Source organism: Orussus abietinus, unplaced genomic scaffold (genome assembly GCF_000612105.2).
Source record: "Orussus abietinus isolate OABI.00-Male unplaced genomic scaffold, Oabi_2.0 scaffold25, whole genome shotgun sequence".
NCBI lineage: Eukaryota > Metazoa > Arthropoda > Insecta > Hymenoptera > Orussidae > Orussus > Orussus abietinus.
Window position 1 is genome coordinate 1376188 of NW_019394504.1, and position 17859 is coordinate 1394046.

Below are 17859 nucleotides of genomic sequence, written 5' to 3' on the forward strand. Positions count from 1 at the left end.
TGCTCGTGGAATCTGTACAGAGCATTGACAAAAATTCAAGTCGTCCTCGAGTTGGTTCTCTAGCCATGAGGACTTTGTGAATGCATGAATGCTACCAGGGATACGAACGAGTACGGAACCTTTTTCCTCTATGACGCAAAGTTCTTTTGAGATGTAACCCTCCTGGGCAGTACTGATATCGTTTAAGACCCCAAGTATCTCAAAGTATTCCACGGTCTATCTGTAAATACGAGACTGGGTCGTGCCTCGGGTTCCTCTGGGGTGACATTCGAATGCTATTGGCAGATCGGTCAGGTTGTCTCCCTTGGCCCCGAGTTTTGCGCATGTCGCCGGAACAATCGATCGAGAGCAGCAAATCCGGACCCTCCACGGGGATAATTCCCTGAAAGAAAAATCTATTAGGAGCCTTGGGGAGCCCGACTTCTCCTCGACCTCGAATACCATCGGAAGGACGTCGCGCAACTCCACCGGCCACTCGGCCGCGCGAACCACGCGGGGAGGACTCTCCCGGTTCTTTTGCAAGCTCTGGTCACGCAACCATAATTTCCGAACTAAGCCCTAGCGTGAGCCCTGGTTTGCTCTGCCCCTCGTGGAGCCTACGCGGTTTCTGACAGTCGGAGCCGATATAAAGAACGGGCTTTTAATAGCGCCAACCTCGAGGAACGGGGCCGCTTTCTTCAGGGGTATCTGCCTGGAGATCTTCCGCCGGCCGATAAGAAATTCGGAAAGTACCCGCTCTCCTGGTTGAATATTGAAATTGATACGTGAATTCTGAACCACCTTACTCTAGACATAATTGCGTGGATTACGTAAAGTGCAAAGCGAAAACGCTTTTAATAGTATGGACCTCGCTAAGTCTGGCAGCTTCATCTGGAAGGACATCCTACTTGTGATGTCCTACTGGACCGATTGTTGAACGACCTTGAGACTCCAGTATTGGACGATGCATTTTTCTAGGACACTTAGTGACGCCAGTTCTTCTCATTCAATGCCTGCAGGAACTGTGAAGATGGGCGCTTCTGTAGTAGAGCATTAAAAGCGCTGTGAAACAAAGCGGAAGATTGAAAACCTGGACTAGCTCGGATTAAGATACTAATCAGATGACTGATACTAACTTTCGGAAATATATTTAACCCTCGATAATGTTAATTTATATGACTCGACTCCAAGGTACAAGTGTACCTGTCGGATGACTTTACTGAACATAAGTCTAACGTGTGTCTGAAAAATCTGAGGTAACAATCGTTAATTATTTTAAGCGTGGTACGTTTCGTTCGGGCGATTTAACAAATCCAGTAAAAAGACCCCAAATGGTAAATGACGTTAAGACTGGTTCCACCAGAAAATTGTACAGCAATGATATATCAATGTACAGTTACAGAGCACTTCCAGAGGAATGCTTTTTCTGAGTGAAACGTCATCATTCATTCGGAGCATGGAGCAGCTTACGAATACGCCGAGCATAATTATGAAAAATAATTGATAACTAAAATTCCCCGTCGACGTCGTAATTTATTTTACTTAACGTTTCGACGAAGTATGAAGCGTATACGTAATTGACTTTTACGTTGGGTAAATATTTCCTGACCATTTCCCTAGGTTACATCCAATATACCGATCCTTCCAATGAATTCAACAACTGCAGTCCCAAATTTGATTTTGTATAAATTATCTCGAGCGGAAACTAAACGTTGAGAGTATCACGCATATAAGCAACGTATATAAAGTCTTGCTGAAGTTTTCGTGTATGTACGTGTAAATAGGATCTTACGCAAACCTTGAATCAGTTGATAGAAATGAAAATCGTTTCTGGTGTAGTTTGAATTTTCTCCTCCCAAATTAGGTTTTCAAAAAGGCCTGGACTTCGCCATTTGCGTATCCGTGAGATAAACTTTCCAAATCGGTACTATACCTGTTGGTGATCGTTATTAATGTATTAACCTTAGTTTCTTATTTATTTTATCGACATGTTAATATTGATTACCAATCGGTGATATGTTCGACAATTAAACCATACGCTTCTATAGATGGTTTTCTTGGAAGCCGTTCGAATCGAAAACGTTACTTTACATTCTAGAACCGTAGTTACCTTATAGTCATGGGTTAATGTGATCCACAGAAATTCCTATTATTATAATTTATGCTTAGTCGATATTACGTAGAGACTATGTAGAAGGAATAAAGTTTTATTGTATTAAACCGAGAAACACGAGACCCTAGTTTTTAGTTAATAAAACAATGATGACTACGACTTCCCGCTATTGTTCCAACTTATACAATATAACTTATTTCCTAACTGACCTCTATTATATCTTGTCGACTGCTAATTCCTTTTCATGCGTGACTTTGATGAAAAAGTGAAGTAAAAATTGGCAATTCTGCGATTTCTGGAAAATGCATTAATTCATTACTAATAATTCGCTTAACTTCTGGAATGCAATGATTTATGGAATAAAATCATGGATATTCCTTACATGTTCAACGGATGATTCCGTCGTGATTTTTTTGTAGAAACCTCACTTGAAATATGAAACCTTTAAAGAAACATTTTACGAAACGAGCACTTTCAAATAATACGTTGGTAAATCCGAGTCAAAATTCGAGGTTGTGGCAGCACTGACTTCTTGCCCTTCAGACTACGTCAGTCAGGTGACCTAACCTTAATATAACGATTTCTAACCTACAAATAATCTCTATGAAATGGAACCGCCCAATCCACCAATTAACGCTCCGATTGTGGAAACTCCAAAAGAATTAATTGGTTGTCAAAAGAATCTCAAACAAGAAGAAGAGTTCATCTTGAAATTAATATCAAACATTGATTCTCAAATACATGCTCTTCAGGTACGTCAATACTAACCATCGAATGTTAAACATTCTAATAAATGTCACAGATTGCTTAAAATTATTCAAATTATTGTTAAATGTCTAGGTAGAACAACTTCACATCCTTAATTCCTTAAATGCAAGCAAGAGTCCGCCGATGGCTCGGAAAGCAGAACCCATTACACAAAAATCAAATGATTTTACAGATATGTTAAATCAAGCTCTTAATCTTGACATTCCATCATTGACATCACACTTTAGTGAAGAAGAAGAAGAAGATGATTAAGCTTATAGATACTTTAACAAAATATATTAATACAATTTTTTATTAATGCTTAATGGTATAACGAAAGAAGCCATGTACAACGTGCCAAAAAGATCTTGTGATTTTTTTGTAATATAACACGATTTATAATTTCAAGTTGTTTATCTTTATGATGTATATATATGATTTAATTTAATGTTTCAATGAACAGGTAATGAAAAATAAACGATACTCTAATTACAAATTAACATAAAACGTTATTATTTGTTTCTTAGTCTAAGGAATTTAAACCTGTTCAGATTTACAGTACCAGTACCGATGATTGTAATCAAGAAATACTTTTTTCGGCGGACTGCATTGACGCTTGAATAAGTCATTCTAATTTAAAATAAAACTAAGACATTAAAATATGAATTACGATGGATGGCTTTGTGGAGGTACACCTAATTGGGAAGGATCATCCATAAGACTTGGTGGTTTGAACTGTTCCGCAGAAAGACGAGTTAGCAGGATACCCATTCCTTCGATAAGAGACAACAATATTCCACCAATGATCGCACTGCCTGCCATTGCCATCGCTCCATTTCTCGCCGATAGTATAGCTCCTGTGGCAGCACCGCTGATTATCGAATTCCACGGGTCCTCTTTATGCCTTATACGCACTAACGTGCAATCTATTGTTGAAAACATCCCTCCCCAGATAGCGAAGTTCCCAGCAATTATAGGAGACCGTTGTTTAATTGCCATTAAACTACCCAACATGCGCTTGTTCATTCCACTAGGGGCATTGCGAAACCCTTTAATACTTTGAAATATCGCTCCACCAATAGCTCCCATAGTGAAGGCTCCTCCACAATCGTCTATTATCCTCCAAGGACAAGGTTCTCTTGAATACTCTTCCATTTTTCACAGTTTTCTGTTAAAAAGAGTGTGTTAGAAAATATCAACTTTAAGCAGTCATTAGTCAAGTACATGAAACGTTACCAGAATTACCATCAAACGTAAGTAACATTACATTTATATAACTGTGTGAAATGGTAGGACAAAAAGGTCAAAGATTACATTCCACACAGATGCAAACTATCGACATAATTAATTCGGACGGTCTTACTTTAACAGACTATGATGCATCATAAATAACAAAAGTTAGGTTAAGAAGATACGTAAAGAGCAAAGGATGGAAAGTATGATGAAACAATTATGTATGACACTACTCGGTGTAAGTACCAAGAAAAAGGTGTTAAATGCATACTTCATTGACATTACCGAATAATTCTGTGGAAGTCGGTTGGAGATCGAAATGTCGAAAGCAGTCGAAATAATTCGTTTTGACGAAACTCGTAAAGATTTTCCTGTCCGCGTGTTTAACGAAAAATTCGCTGGAATGTGGCGTCATCTTCACACGAACATTCTAACTATCACGATTATACGTCGGTAATGTAGATGATCTATTCTGAATATGAACTTTCACGCAATGGAATAACTAATAGAAAATTATTTAATCAGCATTTCAGTTATGAGAACGTACGAAAAATACACAACCATATTTTAAGAAATGAAAACATTAAATTCTCAGCAATTATGTTGTAAGAGCTTTACTGCCTTCGAGCCGCCTTTTGCAAGTTCAATTGGTGCAGTAACAATCGAAAATGATACATTCAAATTGAATTAGAGAGATATTAAAAAAGATTCGACTAATTTTTTTACTTCTTAGGTGCCCATGGAAGCCCGAAGTGCAACAGTAAATGCTTCAGAAATAGCACAACGGAACATTTCCAAAAATACACGCCGCCTCCGGTTAGTCTTAGAAATACCGCCATTACGATAATAGGATCTGTACAGCTCGTGATTTCTGTTTAAAAAACGCTTATTAAAAAGAATTATTACTCAGAAACTGGGTCGAGAAGGTTCACGAGGACGTAACGTAAGTAAATGCAACTATTAACAAGTACTTGCTATATTAATTAAACAATTAATTGCACTGAAGGGATCTCGTGTTACCTAAAATGCCAATTTACAATTAGTTTGATTACATACTAATATTCCTGGGAATAGATGTACTTCGTATTAAATTAAACACCACATGCAGTGCAAGGCATGTTTAATCGATAGATCCCTGTTATTATTTTGTCATTCAAAAGAAGATCAAGATTGATAATTCCAACGTTCAAGTTTTCCGCACGATTTAACAGATTGTATTTCTCGTAGCACAAAGTTCTTCTGACAATATTCCCTTCCCCCTTATCATTTTAATCATTTTACAAAGACGCCGACGAACCGAAAAGCGAAAATGGCCCAATGCGAAAGGACAGTTGCCATTGTCGCGGAAGATCTACACGAGGCCGAAACTGTCAAATTTGACAAGCCAGTTGACAAAACTACAACAGAATCGGCACCTGCTTCGCCCGCTCTGGATGCACCTGCACCTGCACCGCTTGATAAACTTAAGGAGACATTACCAGGCACCGACATAAAGGACTCAGTAAAGGTATGCATTCAAAATGCCCATTATATATTCAGTGATTATTCTCATATTAATACAGAATAGAAAGGTAAACGGCGTTAAACGGTAATTGCATATAAAATATTAAAACGATTTATTTCAACAGGACAACTGTGAGGCAAATGGTGTAGAGGCCAACAACAACGAACCATCAGCCTTATCAAGACTGGAAGAAGAAGTTCAAGTAAGCCAAACCCGTGAAACATGTAATGCGTTTTCAATTTCTTAATTACAAAGCTGGGCGTATTTTGGGACATTTAGAAGCGAACCAATGAACGTGATACCTACCAAAAAAAATTGGAAGAAGCGGAGAAAAAATTGGGGACCTTGCAGTCTTCTTACAACGCCTTGATAAGCGGCGAGGGCAACGAAGTCACTCTTCGAAAAGAAATGGAGGACTTGAAGAACGCACTAACTCAAACCCAATTGAGACTGGACGATCGTGGCCGTTTAATGGCCAACCAAGAGAACCAGATTAACGCCCTGACCAAACAAGTGTCTTCTTTGAAAGAAGTCGTGTCCATCACGAAGGATCTTCTCAACATCCGCAACATGGAGGTGAAGCATCTGCAGGTAATGCAACTCGTGTTTAAATTCTTTATATTGATTTCGACTCTTCATTTCTTCCTTCGACTTTAAGGACGACGTGGACAACATGGAAAGCCGAATCGCGGCGGAGCGCGAGAGGCATAACGCAATGTTAAGTAAAATGAACGAAGCGGAGCGCTTAAATTCCGACTTGAGGCAGGAATACGAAACGCAGTTGAAGATTTTCCAAGACCTCCGTGGAAAGTACGAGGAGAAGGTCAATTTGCTCTCAGAAGAAAATCGAGCCCTCGAGTCGGCAGCGCACTCGGCGCGCTCGTAATTACTTTTTAATTTGTGACAGATGCGATAAGCGAGATGAATTATAATCAACTCGAAAATCGGTGTCGTCACTTTTTGCCGATACCAGTCCAGTGTAACAAATGGTTCGGGCGAGTACCGCAGGAGAGCAATTTTTTTAAATAACGATACACGAATTAGGATTTGTAAGTTGATTCTAAAATATTTCCAAGCTTTTATCCCTAAGAATACTTGTAATCTTCGACAATACCCTAGATCATATCTGTGGCAAGGCCTTCTGAAACGCTTATCCGTGAATTCGCGTAATGGAGATAGGACAAAAATCTGGAAATAAAAAAAAAACATCTAATCTGGCGACCCTCGCGATCCATGTATCCATGTCCAACGAACACAAAACCGTTATCTCTAACATTTGCGGTATTCGCTTGAGGCAGAATCTACTCGAGTCGAGGCGAATATATGAAGGATTACGTTTCGTGATTGGACGTATAAATTACCGAAGCCATGCTCGGTAGTGGCAGTAAGACGTCAACGGAGAATCTCGGTAATGTCGATGCGATAAAAAGTATTTAATTCATTCTATAAACAAGTGGTAGGTACTTATGCAAAGATTAAATTAAACATCCGTATCTTCCTTAAAGACACAATTTATTCCAGCTCCACTACCACAGGAGCCTCGTCTTCTTCGTCGTCCTGTAAATGGGAAAAATCCCACATAAACTTGGTAGTAAGATTTCCTCGCATTCGGGCTGCCCGGGATTTTAGAAAACTATCAATTTGTGAATTTTGCTCAATGTTAGCAAATAATTTACGAAGATTGCAATAAACAAAATTATTGCCAGCAACTATATCACAAAGCACTTCCTCGGGAACATAGGATAATTGTATTTCGAGTATGTGCAAAAATTCAATGTACACCCCCAAACGAGAAGGAATCGCTGCATCTGCTCCACATAAAAGTTCTACTAGTCCTTTCCAATGTTCAAAAGCATCCAAACTTTGCCCAGCGAGGAAACATACGAATGCCAACTGCAATTCCCCAATTATTTCCATTGGACTACAAATAAACATAGCATGATTCAAATATGGTAATTTCAGCTAGAACGTCTTGTGCTTGGTTCTGAATATTATTAATACTTAATGTAACGTACTGATTCAGCTTGTTCAGAAACTGATCGAGGGCATAACTGTTGTCAAGGGAATGTTGTGTAATTTCAGACGGTGTTGCTCCGTCAGGAAAATATTTATCAGGCAACTCGGTCAACCTAAGTTCCGTGCCTGGCTTAGGTTTCAAGTCAGGTAATAGTTGGTTTTCTCGTTCTTTACTAGAAAGTCGACCAATTCTTCTTTGCTTTTTAACCGGTTCTCCTCCTCTAGGCCTTGACGCGTCACTGCAATGCTCAAGCTCCAAAGCTGAACGAATATAACTATAATACATAACAAATGAAGTTGTCATATTAAGCATAATGGCAATATTAAAACAATTATGCAAATTTAAAATTAATTCACTTGACATAATATTTACCGTACCCACATACTGGGGCACATCTCTCCACGATATTGGCATCAACTTTACTTGTTAATTCTTGCCACTTTAACCACATGTCAAATGGATATGGTCCTAGAAACCTATCCAAATTTTTTAAATCTGTTTTGATGTTACTTACAGTATCCTTGGGAATAGCTACATAAACAGTAAAAGTAACACCAATTAAATTACTTTCAATTCTGTATCCAACACGAAGCAGGCTTTTTATCTCAAACGATTACATACATTCAAAGGAAAAATCCTCTTCTTTTACTTCCCACTTTTTTACCAATAATTCGGACTCTTTAAAGATGTGAATGAAACCTACTCTAGGAGCCAGTTCGCCAAATTCATTTTTTGCACTGTCAACATTTAAAGAATGATTTTATAATATCATATACCGATATTTCTGTATTCTTAATAGATAATTTAGAAACAAAACCTGTAGTGGACATAATGAAATCCTGGCGGAATCATCTTTACGCCTTTGAAATCCTCTCCCGTTGTCCAAGACTTTATGTCAACCCCAAAATCAGTACCAGGAGGAACGTTCAATAAAACAAGAGTCCCCCCAATTTCAAAAAGTCGCTTTGCAAGCTCATGATCCATCTCCCTACCATCCTTGGATACCATTTTCCGTAATGTGCGTATTTAATCCAGAAAGTATTAGATACCAGAGATGAGTTCGGAGATTGCTCACGGGCAACAATTTTCGATTTGCAAGGTATGTACCTTTATTTAAAATACTACTAGACCGGAAACGCTAGTGATCTCGTTCTTTCATATAGCGAATATGTAATTCAGCGAATAAACCCACGTGAGATGAAAGTGCGAGAAGTGAGCGCTCTCGTCAAATAAACGTAATAAACGCCCTAAACACGTAGAGAAACAGGTAGATGGCACAGCCATCGCGAGTGCGCGGCCCCTACCAGAAATTCGTTGCGCCGCCCTTGGAGGCAAAAAACGGTGAAAGCTAACGTACGAAATCAGAGGGCAGCACACGATGCGATCGCGCGACCCTGCCCGTGAGCAATCTCCCAACTCATTTCTGATACCAAAAACACTAGGAACGTAGAAGACAATAGCAGCAAGGTTAGATAAGTAAAATACCCCAGATAATTTACGTAGTTATTTACCAAAGATCAGCTGATTTCTCAGGGCAAGTTCAGACGACACAATTGTAGCGAAACCTCAATTTTGGTGACCTCAGTTTGTCTTTAAAAAATAAACCTCTAGAATTATCTCAACCTGTCGAAGTGTGTCGAAGTATGATTGCGTCGGTAAATGGTGGTTGGTTTAATTGGCTTTCGAATGTTTCTGTAGATATTTTTGTCAATGCACCATCATCAAAATAAAATGAAAATGATTTAGATTTGTGGTGGATAATTAATGTGAAAAGATTATAAAAGATACGTCAACAACATGGTGTTCAGCGATTGTCCAGACGTTGAAAGCATTGGTTGCGGCTTTAACGCTTTTAAAGAAATAGACGAAGTGACAAGTCTAATCGAAGAATTGAAGAAGCCAGACACACCGTCATGTATTATCGAAAAAAATGTAGAACGATTCAACTTCATTTTAACGCAATACCAAGATCAGCCTCATCTTCTCGATGCATATCTTGAAAACATTTTGGCATCCATGCTGTCTGTGATAAGAGATGAAAATATACCAGAGAGTGACAAACATGTTGTATTTAAGTATCTTTTTATTGTCATGTCCGTCAAGAGATACAAAAAAGTTGTGATATATCTTCCACATGAGGTTTGTGCATATCTTTATTTTGTATTAAATTCTATTGATTCTTTGGTGACATGTTGAAATACTTATCGTCGTGTTAAAGACGTACATATATCTTATAAACATTTATTTAACTGTATGTACTGTAATTTTAGGTAACAGACCTTCTACCTGTTTTACGTATGCTGGAAAAACAAGATCCAGCTGATCTTCAGACATGGCAAACACGTTATGTTCTTCTGATATGGCTGTCAATAATTTCTAAAATACCATTTCCATTATCGCGTCTGGAGACATCAGATACTGTAGCACCAGAGCAAACAATTATAATTCGGTATTTTAGTATATATGATACTTGGTGATAAAGGAATATTATTAAAATACATCTTTATATCACTTATTGTTTTTAGAATATTAAAAATCTGCAAGTTATATTGTTTGTCAGCGGATTCATGCTCTACAGCTGCAGTATTTTTGATTGCAAACTTTTTGACACGGTCGGATGTTAAAAAATTGTATTTGGAGGAAATGATCACTTGGTGTTTTGAGGTAATGTCTCACAGATTTTTTATTCTTTTCTTGCACTAGCTAAGTTTCTTTTCAGGTAATTATGTTTTCACATGATGTTATTTGTTTAGTGTTTAGAATCTGATTCTTCAAAACATGGACCTTTGGCTGTACTGTCATCGATATTGAAACATTGTGCCCGAGAAGATTTAAAGCCTTATAGTCAAATGATGCTTGATAAGGTGCTGAAGCTACAATTAAGTGACAATGGAGCAGTTCTTGTTAGAAAGTTTGGGATTAAAGTCATACAACGTATAGGTAATGACATTTTATTGATTTTTCCCCAAAACAATCATTGAGTTATAATTATGCATCTCATTTTCAGGGCTTGTTTTACTAAGAACAAAATTGGCACCCTGGCGATATCAAAAGGCAAGTAAACCAATCAGTCTTCTCCCAAAAGACAATAAAATTACCATTCCTGAAATTGTGGGTGATACAAAAGAAACGGTCGTCAGTGACAATGACGATCAGGATATTCCACCAGCTATAGAAGAAATTATTGAACAACTTATTCAAAGTCTCCGTGATAAAGCAATAACAATCAGGTACGTTCATGACTAAGATGCTGTAATTCTCATGAGATATAAACAATTTAAAAATATCAATTATTAAACAGATGGTCTGCTGCCAAAGGTATTGGTAGAATTACTGGACGATTACCAATTGACATGGCAGACGATGTTGTTGGATTTGTATTAAACTTATTTTCTGGTCGTGAATCTGATTGTGCATGGCATGGAGGATGTTTAGCACTGGCTGAATTGGGTAAAGCCTTTGTTCATAATGGGAAATAATTTTTGTGGAATGACAAATTAACCACGGGATTTTTGTTTAGGAAGGCGAGGGCTGTTACTACCTCATCGTTTGAAAGATGTAATTCCATTAGTTCATCAAGCATTAGTATTTGACGAGCCACGAGTTTACGGCTCTGTCGGATCTATAATTAGAGATGCTGCATGTTATGTTTGCTGGTCCTTTGCCCGAGCTTTCGAGCCCCATGTTTTTGAACCTTATGTGAAAGAAATCTCGGCTACATTAGTAGTAGTTACCGTATTTGACAGAGAGGTAATTTGTTTTCTTTTACCTAATTGATCTTGGCAATCTTTTGTCACTTGTTTGCTCGTGATTACAGATAAAATGTCGTCGTGCAGCATCAGCAGCATTTCAAGAGAATGTGGGAAGACAGGGCAACTTTCCCCATGGTATCGATATTGTCACCGTGGCTGATTATTTTGAAGTAGGAGTGCGGAGCCACGCCTACCTCAAAATAAGGTACAATCCCAATTTTTTATTTCAGTTTACATAATGTATTTATTTGTAAACAAATATTTCAGTGTTCACATAGCACAATATGAGGAATACACAAAGCCTTTAATAGACCATTTAGTTGCAAGAAAAATTGGGCATTGGGACACAGCAATAAGAGAACTTTCATCAAAGGTAAATTTATATATACGTTGGCAATATGCGATGGACATTCAATGAATAATTAAATTTGTTGTAACTTCAGGCCCTTCACAATTTAACACCTAGAGATCCACAATACATGGTGAAAGCGGTATTGCCGAGTCTTTTGGAAATGATAAATTCAATAGATTTAAACACACGGCATGGCGCAGTTCTAGGGACAGCAGAAGTTTTACATGCATTATTTAACAAGTATAATGACACTATTGAAAATATTATTGGTAAGAATTAATTAAATATAATGCCTTAATAATATTACTCTGCAAATTAACATCTAATATTGCAGTTATTATTTACTTACATTTATTGATATTGATTGTAGGGGAAGAAGCCGTTCATCAAATAGAAAACATTGTACGGTCATTCAGAAGTCGAGGACAATTTAAAGGTCTTGGAGGAGAGCTTATGAAACAAGCGTGTGCTGTGCTAATTAAAAAATGTGCTCTTGTTCACTTTCCCGTCCATTCCACAGAAGTAATAAGTGAGTTGTCAATTAACGAACGAGTTATATTAGGTTACGTATTAGAAACATAACTTTATATGGCATCAAATTTTGTCTTAAATTACATAAAATCTCATTATTTTTTCGTTTTAGATGACTGGCAGAGTTTATTGGAAGAATGTTTAAGTCATGAGATAACTGCAGTAAGACTGAAAGCAGCAGAGACTCACACTGATTTTTTCAGCGAATTTTACATAGATTCTCATATAAGTAATAATGATTGTAACAAGATTATCAATCGGTATCTGGATAATCTTCGATCCAATAGCCAGATCGTCAGAGTCGGATTCGCGCAAGCTATAGGTGAGCTTTGTCACATTTTACTAACCAAGAGCTGTAATGTGCTTAAAACATTGATGATTTATTCAATTACTTAAAAACAGGTTATTTTCCATTACCCATCCTACGGAGAATGGCCAAAAATATTATAGAAGCTCTTATCAAATGTTCACACATAACCGAAGAAACTAGCAAGTGGGCTGAAAGTCGTAAGGAAGTCTTAAATTCTTTGACCATGATATGTCAGACTTTAGGAGTCAGTGAAGCAGGTAAATATTTAAATAACTATAAAACGTGTTGCTAATAATCTTTTACATTGAAAGATGTTTCTAATTGTAGATACATGGAAACCTTACATCAATGACCTTTACGACTGTTATTTGCTTGCGCTTAAAGAGTACACAATTGACAGCCGCGGAGATATAGGTGCCTGGGTACGAAACGCAGCTATGTCTGGTTTATGTGTGAGTACTTTCTTGTCGTGCTTACTCTTTACTTGCAGAAAAAATATTTGAAATTGTTGCAATTAATCTATCAATTTATTTAATAATATTTAACATTAGGTACTAACGAATTTAGTATTACGAGGAAATCTTTCTTTGATGTTGACTGAACCACTAATGACAAGTGTCATCGGAGGTATAGCACAACAGGCTATTGAGCGAATCGATGGAATTCGAGCACAAGCAGGCGCCATTTTCAGTGGACTTATACACAGGTGTGTTATATTATTTCGAATTTATCTGTTACAAGTTCAGTCATTTGAAGAAAAAGGTCTTAATAGAGTTAGAATGTTTTATTTATTTCGTGCAGTGAGCCGGAACTTCCTAATATTCCGTATCACAAAGAACTGAAGAATATTTTTCCTCGAGATGAGTGCAACGAAAGCATCAACTGGAAAATGGAATGCACTACATTTCCACGTTTTGTTAAAATGCTGAAATTTCCACCTTATGTAACTTATCTCTTACGAGGAATTATATCCAGTGTCGGTGGCCTAAGTGAATCCCTGGTAAGTTTATTTTTCCTATTTAATTGCTAATATCTCCAAAAGTCTAGAGTAAATTTTCATTGGTTATTATTGATAATACAGGTAAAATACTCGAGCGTATCGTTATTTTCTTATCTGAAAGAAATTGATGAACAAAGTTTGCAAGAAATATGTAATAGGGTATTGAACATTTTCGAGGAAAGTCACAAAAACGAAAGAATGATCACCTCGTTACTTGCTTTCCTGGATCGACTATTGAGTTCTGGATGTCTCCAAGTTATTCTTGATAACCCCAACAGTGAGATTCCGGAACGTCTTTTAACGTTATTAATTAGGGAACGAAAACACATTAACAACACGAAGCTTCTGACCAACATTATACAAGTATTGTGTCAGCTTTTACAGGTAAATTATGGAATTTAATTAATTTATAATGTAATGTTTATTCGCCTATATTCTAAGAAAACTATTGATCGCAGGTACGAGGACCTGCTGGAAAAAAGGCCTTCTTTCAGTTAAGTATATTCTTATGTAATAAGTACAAATGCTTGAGAAAAGTTACCGCTATGCATATGTACGAAGCTTTAACTCTTTATGGCGAAGATATGGACTTAACAGAGGATGAGCTACAAAGCATTTTAACAGAATTAAATGCGACCGATTGGGAGCAACAAGTATCGGATCTGCGAACAATTAGGAATAATCTCTGCAATTTGATGAAAGTCCCTGTACCAGTTGTACAGAAAAAAACAAACTCATGAAACACCTATTTCCATCGGCTTCGTAATTACTGTTAATTATTCACATAATATTTGCCAACCTTCAATTCCATTAAATCGTAACGCTTAATTTATATGCTTGAGGTATGAATGTCTTTTTTTTAATGCCGTTGTCGCGTTTATATAATTAATATGGAAAATGAATAAAAATTATAAAACTTGCTGGAAGCTTGTTAACAATTTTATTTTTGTATTAACTTCTGACCGTTTTCCTGAACACATCGGTACGAAGATTATTGTACAGATAAAGACACTTGTTTAGCAGTTTTTTGTAACATACATTTTAAATCTTTCCTCATCAAACTGATTCATGTCGATGAGGACATTGTTCATTATTTTTTGAACGAGTAATTTCGCTGAACATTTTTCAAGATTCCAGCGGTCGACCCACCAATTATTTTTATTTACCTCGCCCGTTAACGGACTTCTTGGTAAAGGACAATTAAAGTGTTTGGTATTTACAATATGTACATTTTTCATTCTGTTTGGATCGTGTAACTTTTTGCAAACAAAACATTCAAACGATCGAACGTAATTTACAAAGTCATGTGGCATGCTGCTTGATCTATCCCTTAATGCAGTTAAAAGACGAGCATTCGTAATTCTAAAATTCGATGGATACAGTTTGTGAGTTATGTACCGCTCGTATTGTAATTCATCATTAGTAAGGTTCACCAAATGTTCAGCTAAGTCTTTGGGTTGTAAGAAATCCGCTACAGAAATGACTGATTTATTGTTTGGAACCCAGTCCTAGAAAATAAATAGTTGAAATGCTTTACATAAAATGTTATAAACCAAGAAAGTATAAATGTACATATAATTTTTTTTATAAGAATAAAAGACGTATGTTACCATAAATGATGGGGATCCATAATACACAGGTACCGATCCAACAATAAGTGGTCTCCAAAATTTTTCAGTGAGGTAATCAAAACAGGCAGCATTTTCAATAGCTAAAGTAAATTTGTACTGTGCAACAAATGATAGAAATTCTTCGCTCTCTAGTTTATCCAAGTGGTTTTCCTTTAAACTGTACCATTAATGTTATTGTTATATAAATGAACATTTTTTATTTTTAATAATACAGCCACCTGAAGGTTTGCCTCATTTTCTTTGTTGTTCAATATGCATACCTTCTAGGTAATTCACGATTATTTAAACAAGGTCCATACGAGTCAACCCTAATATGTTTCATGAGTTCTGAAACGTAAGAATCTCTTTCGGTAGCTGTATCGCAATCTGACTGGATATAGAGAACTGGGGCCAAGTTTTTCGTTGCCATCAATCTTCTCTTCTCCTTAAACGGTATAAAATATTTTTCATCTACAAAATAATGCAAAGTAATTTCTGCATAAAATGTGTAATTAATGATGAAAATATTATTCTACCCATTAGCTCTTGTTCGCTTGGTAAATGAAGCAGGGTGAGAGGAATGTCACTGTATCGGCTAAATGTAGCGGAATAGTTAAAAAGATTTAATGCCTGTTCATGCACGAGAATTGGATTATTTCGTGGTGACTCTTCATGAAATAATCCCCAGTCGACACGTTGTCGCCGCGGTAATGGTAAATCGTTTATTTGAAAATTGCTACCATAAAACAAAATTCCCTGTGGAATCAAAATATTTACCATCAATATTTCCTAATAAATGGGCTAAAATATAAAATATTTAACAGACCTTAAGAAGAGGATGTGACTGAAATGTACGATTTTGTGTGAAATAACATTGAACGTCACCGCATACTCGTGCGTATTTATTATAATGCACAAAAGGTGTCCACCATATGACTATAGGGGTCTCTACATCTATAAACATTTCACGTTAAAACAAAAAATAGTCCTTGTTTAGATAATATTAATATTATTCTTGTCTCGGTTATTGTTTACCTGAAAGTCTTGATTCGTCATAATTGTTCAAACGCAACTGCAAAAATTTAGATTATTTTACCGTAGATCTTGAATATGTGACATATATTTTTTAAAACATATATCTCGTGAAATTAAGATGAAATAGAAAATAAGTCAAAGGAATTATACGCATGTACCTGCAGCAAAGAGAAAATTATTCCTAAAATTCCGATAAATAAAAGAATCGATCGTTTTCTTCGCAACATCTTGTATCATATTTTCAATGCTTTCTTTTTAACTTGATTTAAAATACTGCGAACTGTCATGCAGCTACAAACACGTGTTAGGTCATCTCGCCATTGATCTCAGGTTATCCATTCGTGTAGAGTCAGAGATGAGTTGAGAGATTGTTCACGGGCAGGATCGTGTGATTATGGCGCATTCGGCCACATGCGCGTTAGCATTATTTTTACCCGACTCGCTCGTCTGTCATTTATTCCGTTAATGATAAATAAAACACTATGGACGTTATCACAATACTTATTATTAAACCCATTTGGCGTATATAAACTTTCTTTTATTACAACTTTGATAGAGAAGACATTTTTGGCGGTAATTCCGTCGTTAGACTTTTTACTTCTACTACTTATGTAACTACACGGCGGACTAAGGTGTATTTGCACGTTGTCCTATCGGAGCGCCGCTTGCGGCGTTTCCTTGAACCGTGTATGCGGTACCGTTGTCCTAGGTGCTGACGCCACATGATCGCATCCTGTGCTACCCTCTGGTTTCGTACGTTAGCTTTCATCGTTTTTTGCCCCCAAGGGCGGCGCAACGAATTTCTGGTAGGGGGTTGTGGTTTCCATTTCTGATTGGTCGGTTCTTTGGAGGGCCGTAACTCTGAAACTACGCGGTGTAGGAGAAAACGAAAAAGGAAGTTTCGCGTCCAAACGACGTCCGCCGTCGATCCCCCTGGGTCCCAACTTCTGGTACCTGAACGGACAGGGTCGGTTCAGGTAGGGGGCGTTCAGGACTGGCGCGATGGATAGGGGACCGGATTCCGCGACGAAACTTTTTTTACTATTTTTCTCTACGACCCGTGGTTCCGGAGATACAGCGGAAATAAAAATGCTGCTCTCTGATTGGTCGGTTCGTTGGAGGGGCGTAATTCGGAAACTACGCGACGTAGCCGAAAACGGAAAAGGAAATTTCGCTTCCATAGGACGTCCTCCGTCGATCCCTCCGGGTCTCAACATCCTGTACCTGAACGGACAGGTAATTCATCCTAACCCGTGGTAACCTATTGTAATCTATGCTAACTTATCGGTAACTCATCGTAACCCGTTGTAACCCATTATTAACTCATCCGAACCCATTATTAACTCATCGTAACCCATCTTAACCGAGTCTAATCTAATCTCGGATCGATAACAGGTGTATATGGGTGAATCGAGTCAGTCCATTATGTGAACATTCCGCAATGATGGACGTGCAGGCTGGATGATACTGGTACAACAGCTCTTATATATTCGAACAAGGCAGGTTAGGTAGCGTTAGAATGGAAAAAGTCCGGTTAGGATAGGGCTACATTAGTCTAAGGCAGGTTAGGATAGCGTTGGTAGGAGATGCGTGGGAGAGGAGGAAAGAAGGGGGGGGTCAAACAATTTTTTTTTTCCGCGCGGGCGCCTAGCGGAGTCTGCGCGGGGTCTCGTCCG

The 17859-nt window shown here is 37.5% G+C and overlaps 6 protein-coding genes across 12 annotated transcripts; 3 read left to right on the forward strand and 3 right to left on the reverse strand.

Annotated features, from left to right (window-relative positions):
- Positions 1–2616: 2616 nt before the first annotated feature.
- Positions 2617–3339, forward strand: LOC105697700. Its single transcript, XM_012421281.2, has 2 exons — positions 2617–2844; positions 2933–3339. The coding sequence occupies exons 1-2, from the start codon at positions 2701–2703 to the stop codon at positions 3110–3112; spliced, it is 324 nt and encodes a 107-aa protein (XP_012276704.1). The 5' UTR covers positions 2617–2700; the 3' UTR covers positions 3113–3339.
- On the reverse strand, positions 3135–4467 carry LOC105697699 (mitochondrial import inner membrane translocase subunit Tim17-B). Of its 2 annotated transcripts, none has more exons than XM_012421278.1 (2): positions 4358–4467; positions 3135–4007 (listed from the first exon to the last, which is right to left on the reverse strand). In XM_012421278.1, exon 2 carries the CDS (start codon positions 3992–3994, stop codon positions 3506–3508), a length of 489 nt encoding a protein of 162 aa, XP_012276701.1. In that variant the 5' UTR covers positions 3995–4007; positions 4358–4467; the 3' UTR covers positions 3135–3505. The 2 variants fall into 2 exon arrangements, with proteins under 2 accessions (XP_012276701.1, XP_012276702.1); XM_012421279.2 differs by having other exon boundaries at positions 4344–4450.
- Positions 4012–7080, forward strand: LOC105697698 (centrosomal protein of 112 kDa). 4 transcript variants are annotated; one of them, XM_012421275.2, is made up of 8 exons: positions 4033–4092; positions 4211–4310; positions 4806–4888; positions 4983–5015; positions 5358–5579; positions 5701–5778; positions 5856–6167; positions 6235–7080. In XM_012421275.2, the coding sequence occupies exons 2-8, from the start codon at positions 4292–4294 to the stop codon at positions 6460–6462; spliced, it is 975 nt and encodes a 324-aa protein (XP_012276698.1). In that variant the 5' UTR covers positions 4033–4092; positions 4211–4291; the 3' UTR covers positions 6463–7080. The 4 variants fall into 4 exon arrangements, with proteins under 4 accessions (XP_012276699.1, XP_012276698.1, XP_012276697.1 ...); XM_012421276.1 differs by lacking the exon at positions 4211–4310 and having other exon boundaries at positions 4012–4092; XM_012421274.2 differs by having other exon boundaries at positions 4035–4310.
- On the reverse strand, positions 7072–8666 carry LOC105697697 (protein AAR2 homolog). 2 transcript variants are annotated; one of them, XM_012421273.2, is made up of 5 exons: positions 8411–8666; positions 8215–8330; positions 7971–8124; positions 7592–7867; positions 7072–7497 (listed from the first exon to the last, which is right to left on the reverse strand). In XM_012421273.2, the coding sequence occupies exons 1-5, from the start codon at positions 8599–8601 to the stop codon at positions 7089–7091; spliced, it is 1146 nt and encodes a 381-aa protein (XP_012276696.1). In that variant the 5' UTR covers positions 8602–8666; the 3' UTR covers positions 7072–7088. The 2 variants fall into 2 exon arrangements, with proteins under 2 accessions (XP_012276696.1, XP_012276694.1); XM_012421271.2 differs by having other exon boundaries at positions 7950–8124.
- A 463-nt stretch (positions 8667–9129) lies between these two features.
- Positions 9130–14560, forward strand: LOC105697721 (tubulin-specific chaperone D). Of its 2 annotated transcripts, none has more exons than XM_012421322.2 (18): positions 9130–9732; positions 9864–10042; positions 10119–10257; positions 10347–10533; positions 10601–10823; positions 10895–11043; positions 11114–11343; positions 11411–11550; positions 11613–11718; positions 11789–11966; positions 12068–12259; positions 12341–12550; positions 12631–12795; positions 12866–12990; positions 13090–13244; positions 13340–13538; positions 13620–13922; positions 13997–14560. In XM_012421322.2, the coding sequence occupies exons 1-18, from the start codon at positions 9391–9393 to the stop codon at positions 14276–14278; spliced, it is 3504 nt and encodes a 1167-aa protein (XP_012276745.1). In that variant the 5' UTR covers positions 9130–9390; the 3' UTR covers positions 14279–14560. The 2 variants fall into 2 exon arrangements, with proteins under 2 accessions (XP_012276745.1, XP_012276746.1); XM_012421323.2 differs by having other exon boundaries at positions 9391–9732; positions 12068–12226; positions 13997–14278.
- On the reverse strand, positions 14464–16783 carry LOC105697722 (alpha-(1,3)-fucosyltransferase 10). The gene is made up of 7 exons (XM_012421324.2): positions 16342–16783; positions 16184–16220; positions 15975–16102; positions 15685–15904; positions 15430–15619; positions 15149–15326; positions 14464–15046 (listed from the first exon to the last, which is right to left on the reverse strand). The coding sequence occupies exons 1-7, from the start codon at positions 16408–16410 to the stop codon at positions 14555–14557; spliced, it is 1314 nt and encodes a 437-aa protein (XP_012276747.1). The 5' UTR covers positions 16411–16783; the 3' UTR covers positions 14464–14554.
- Between the last annotated feature and the right edge of the window lie 1076 nt (positions 16784–17859).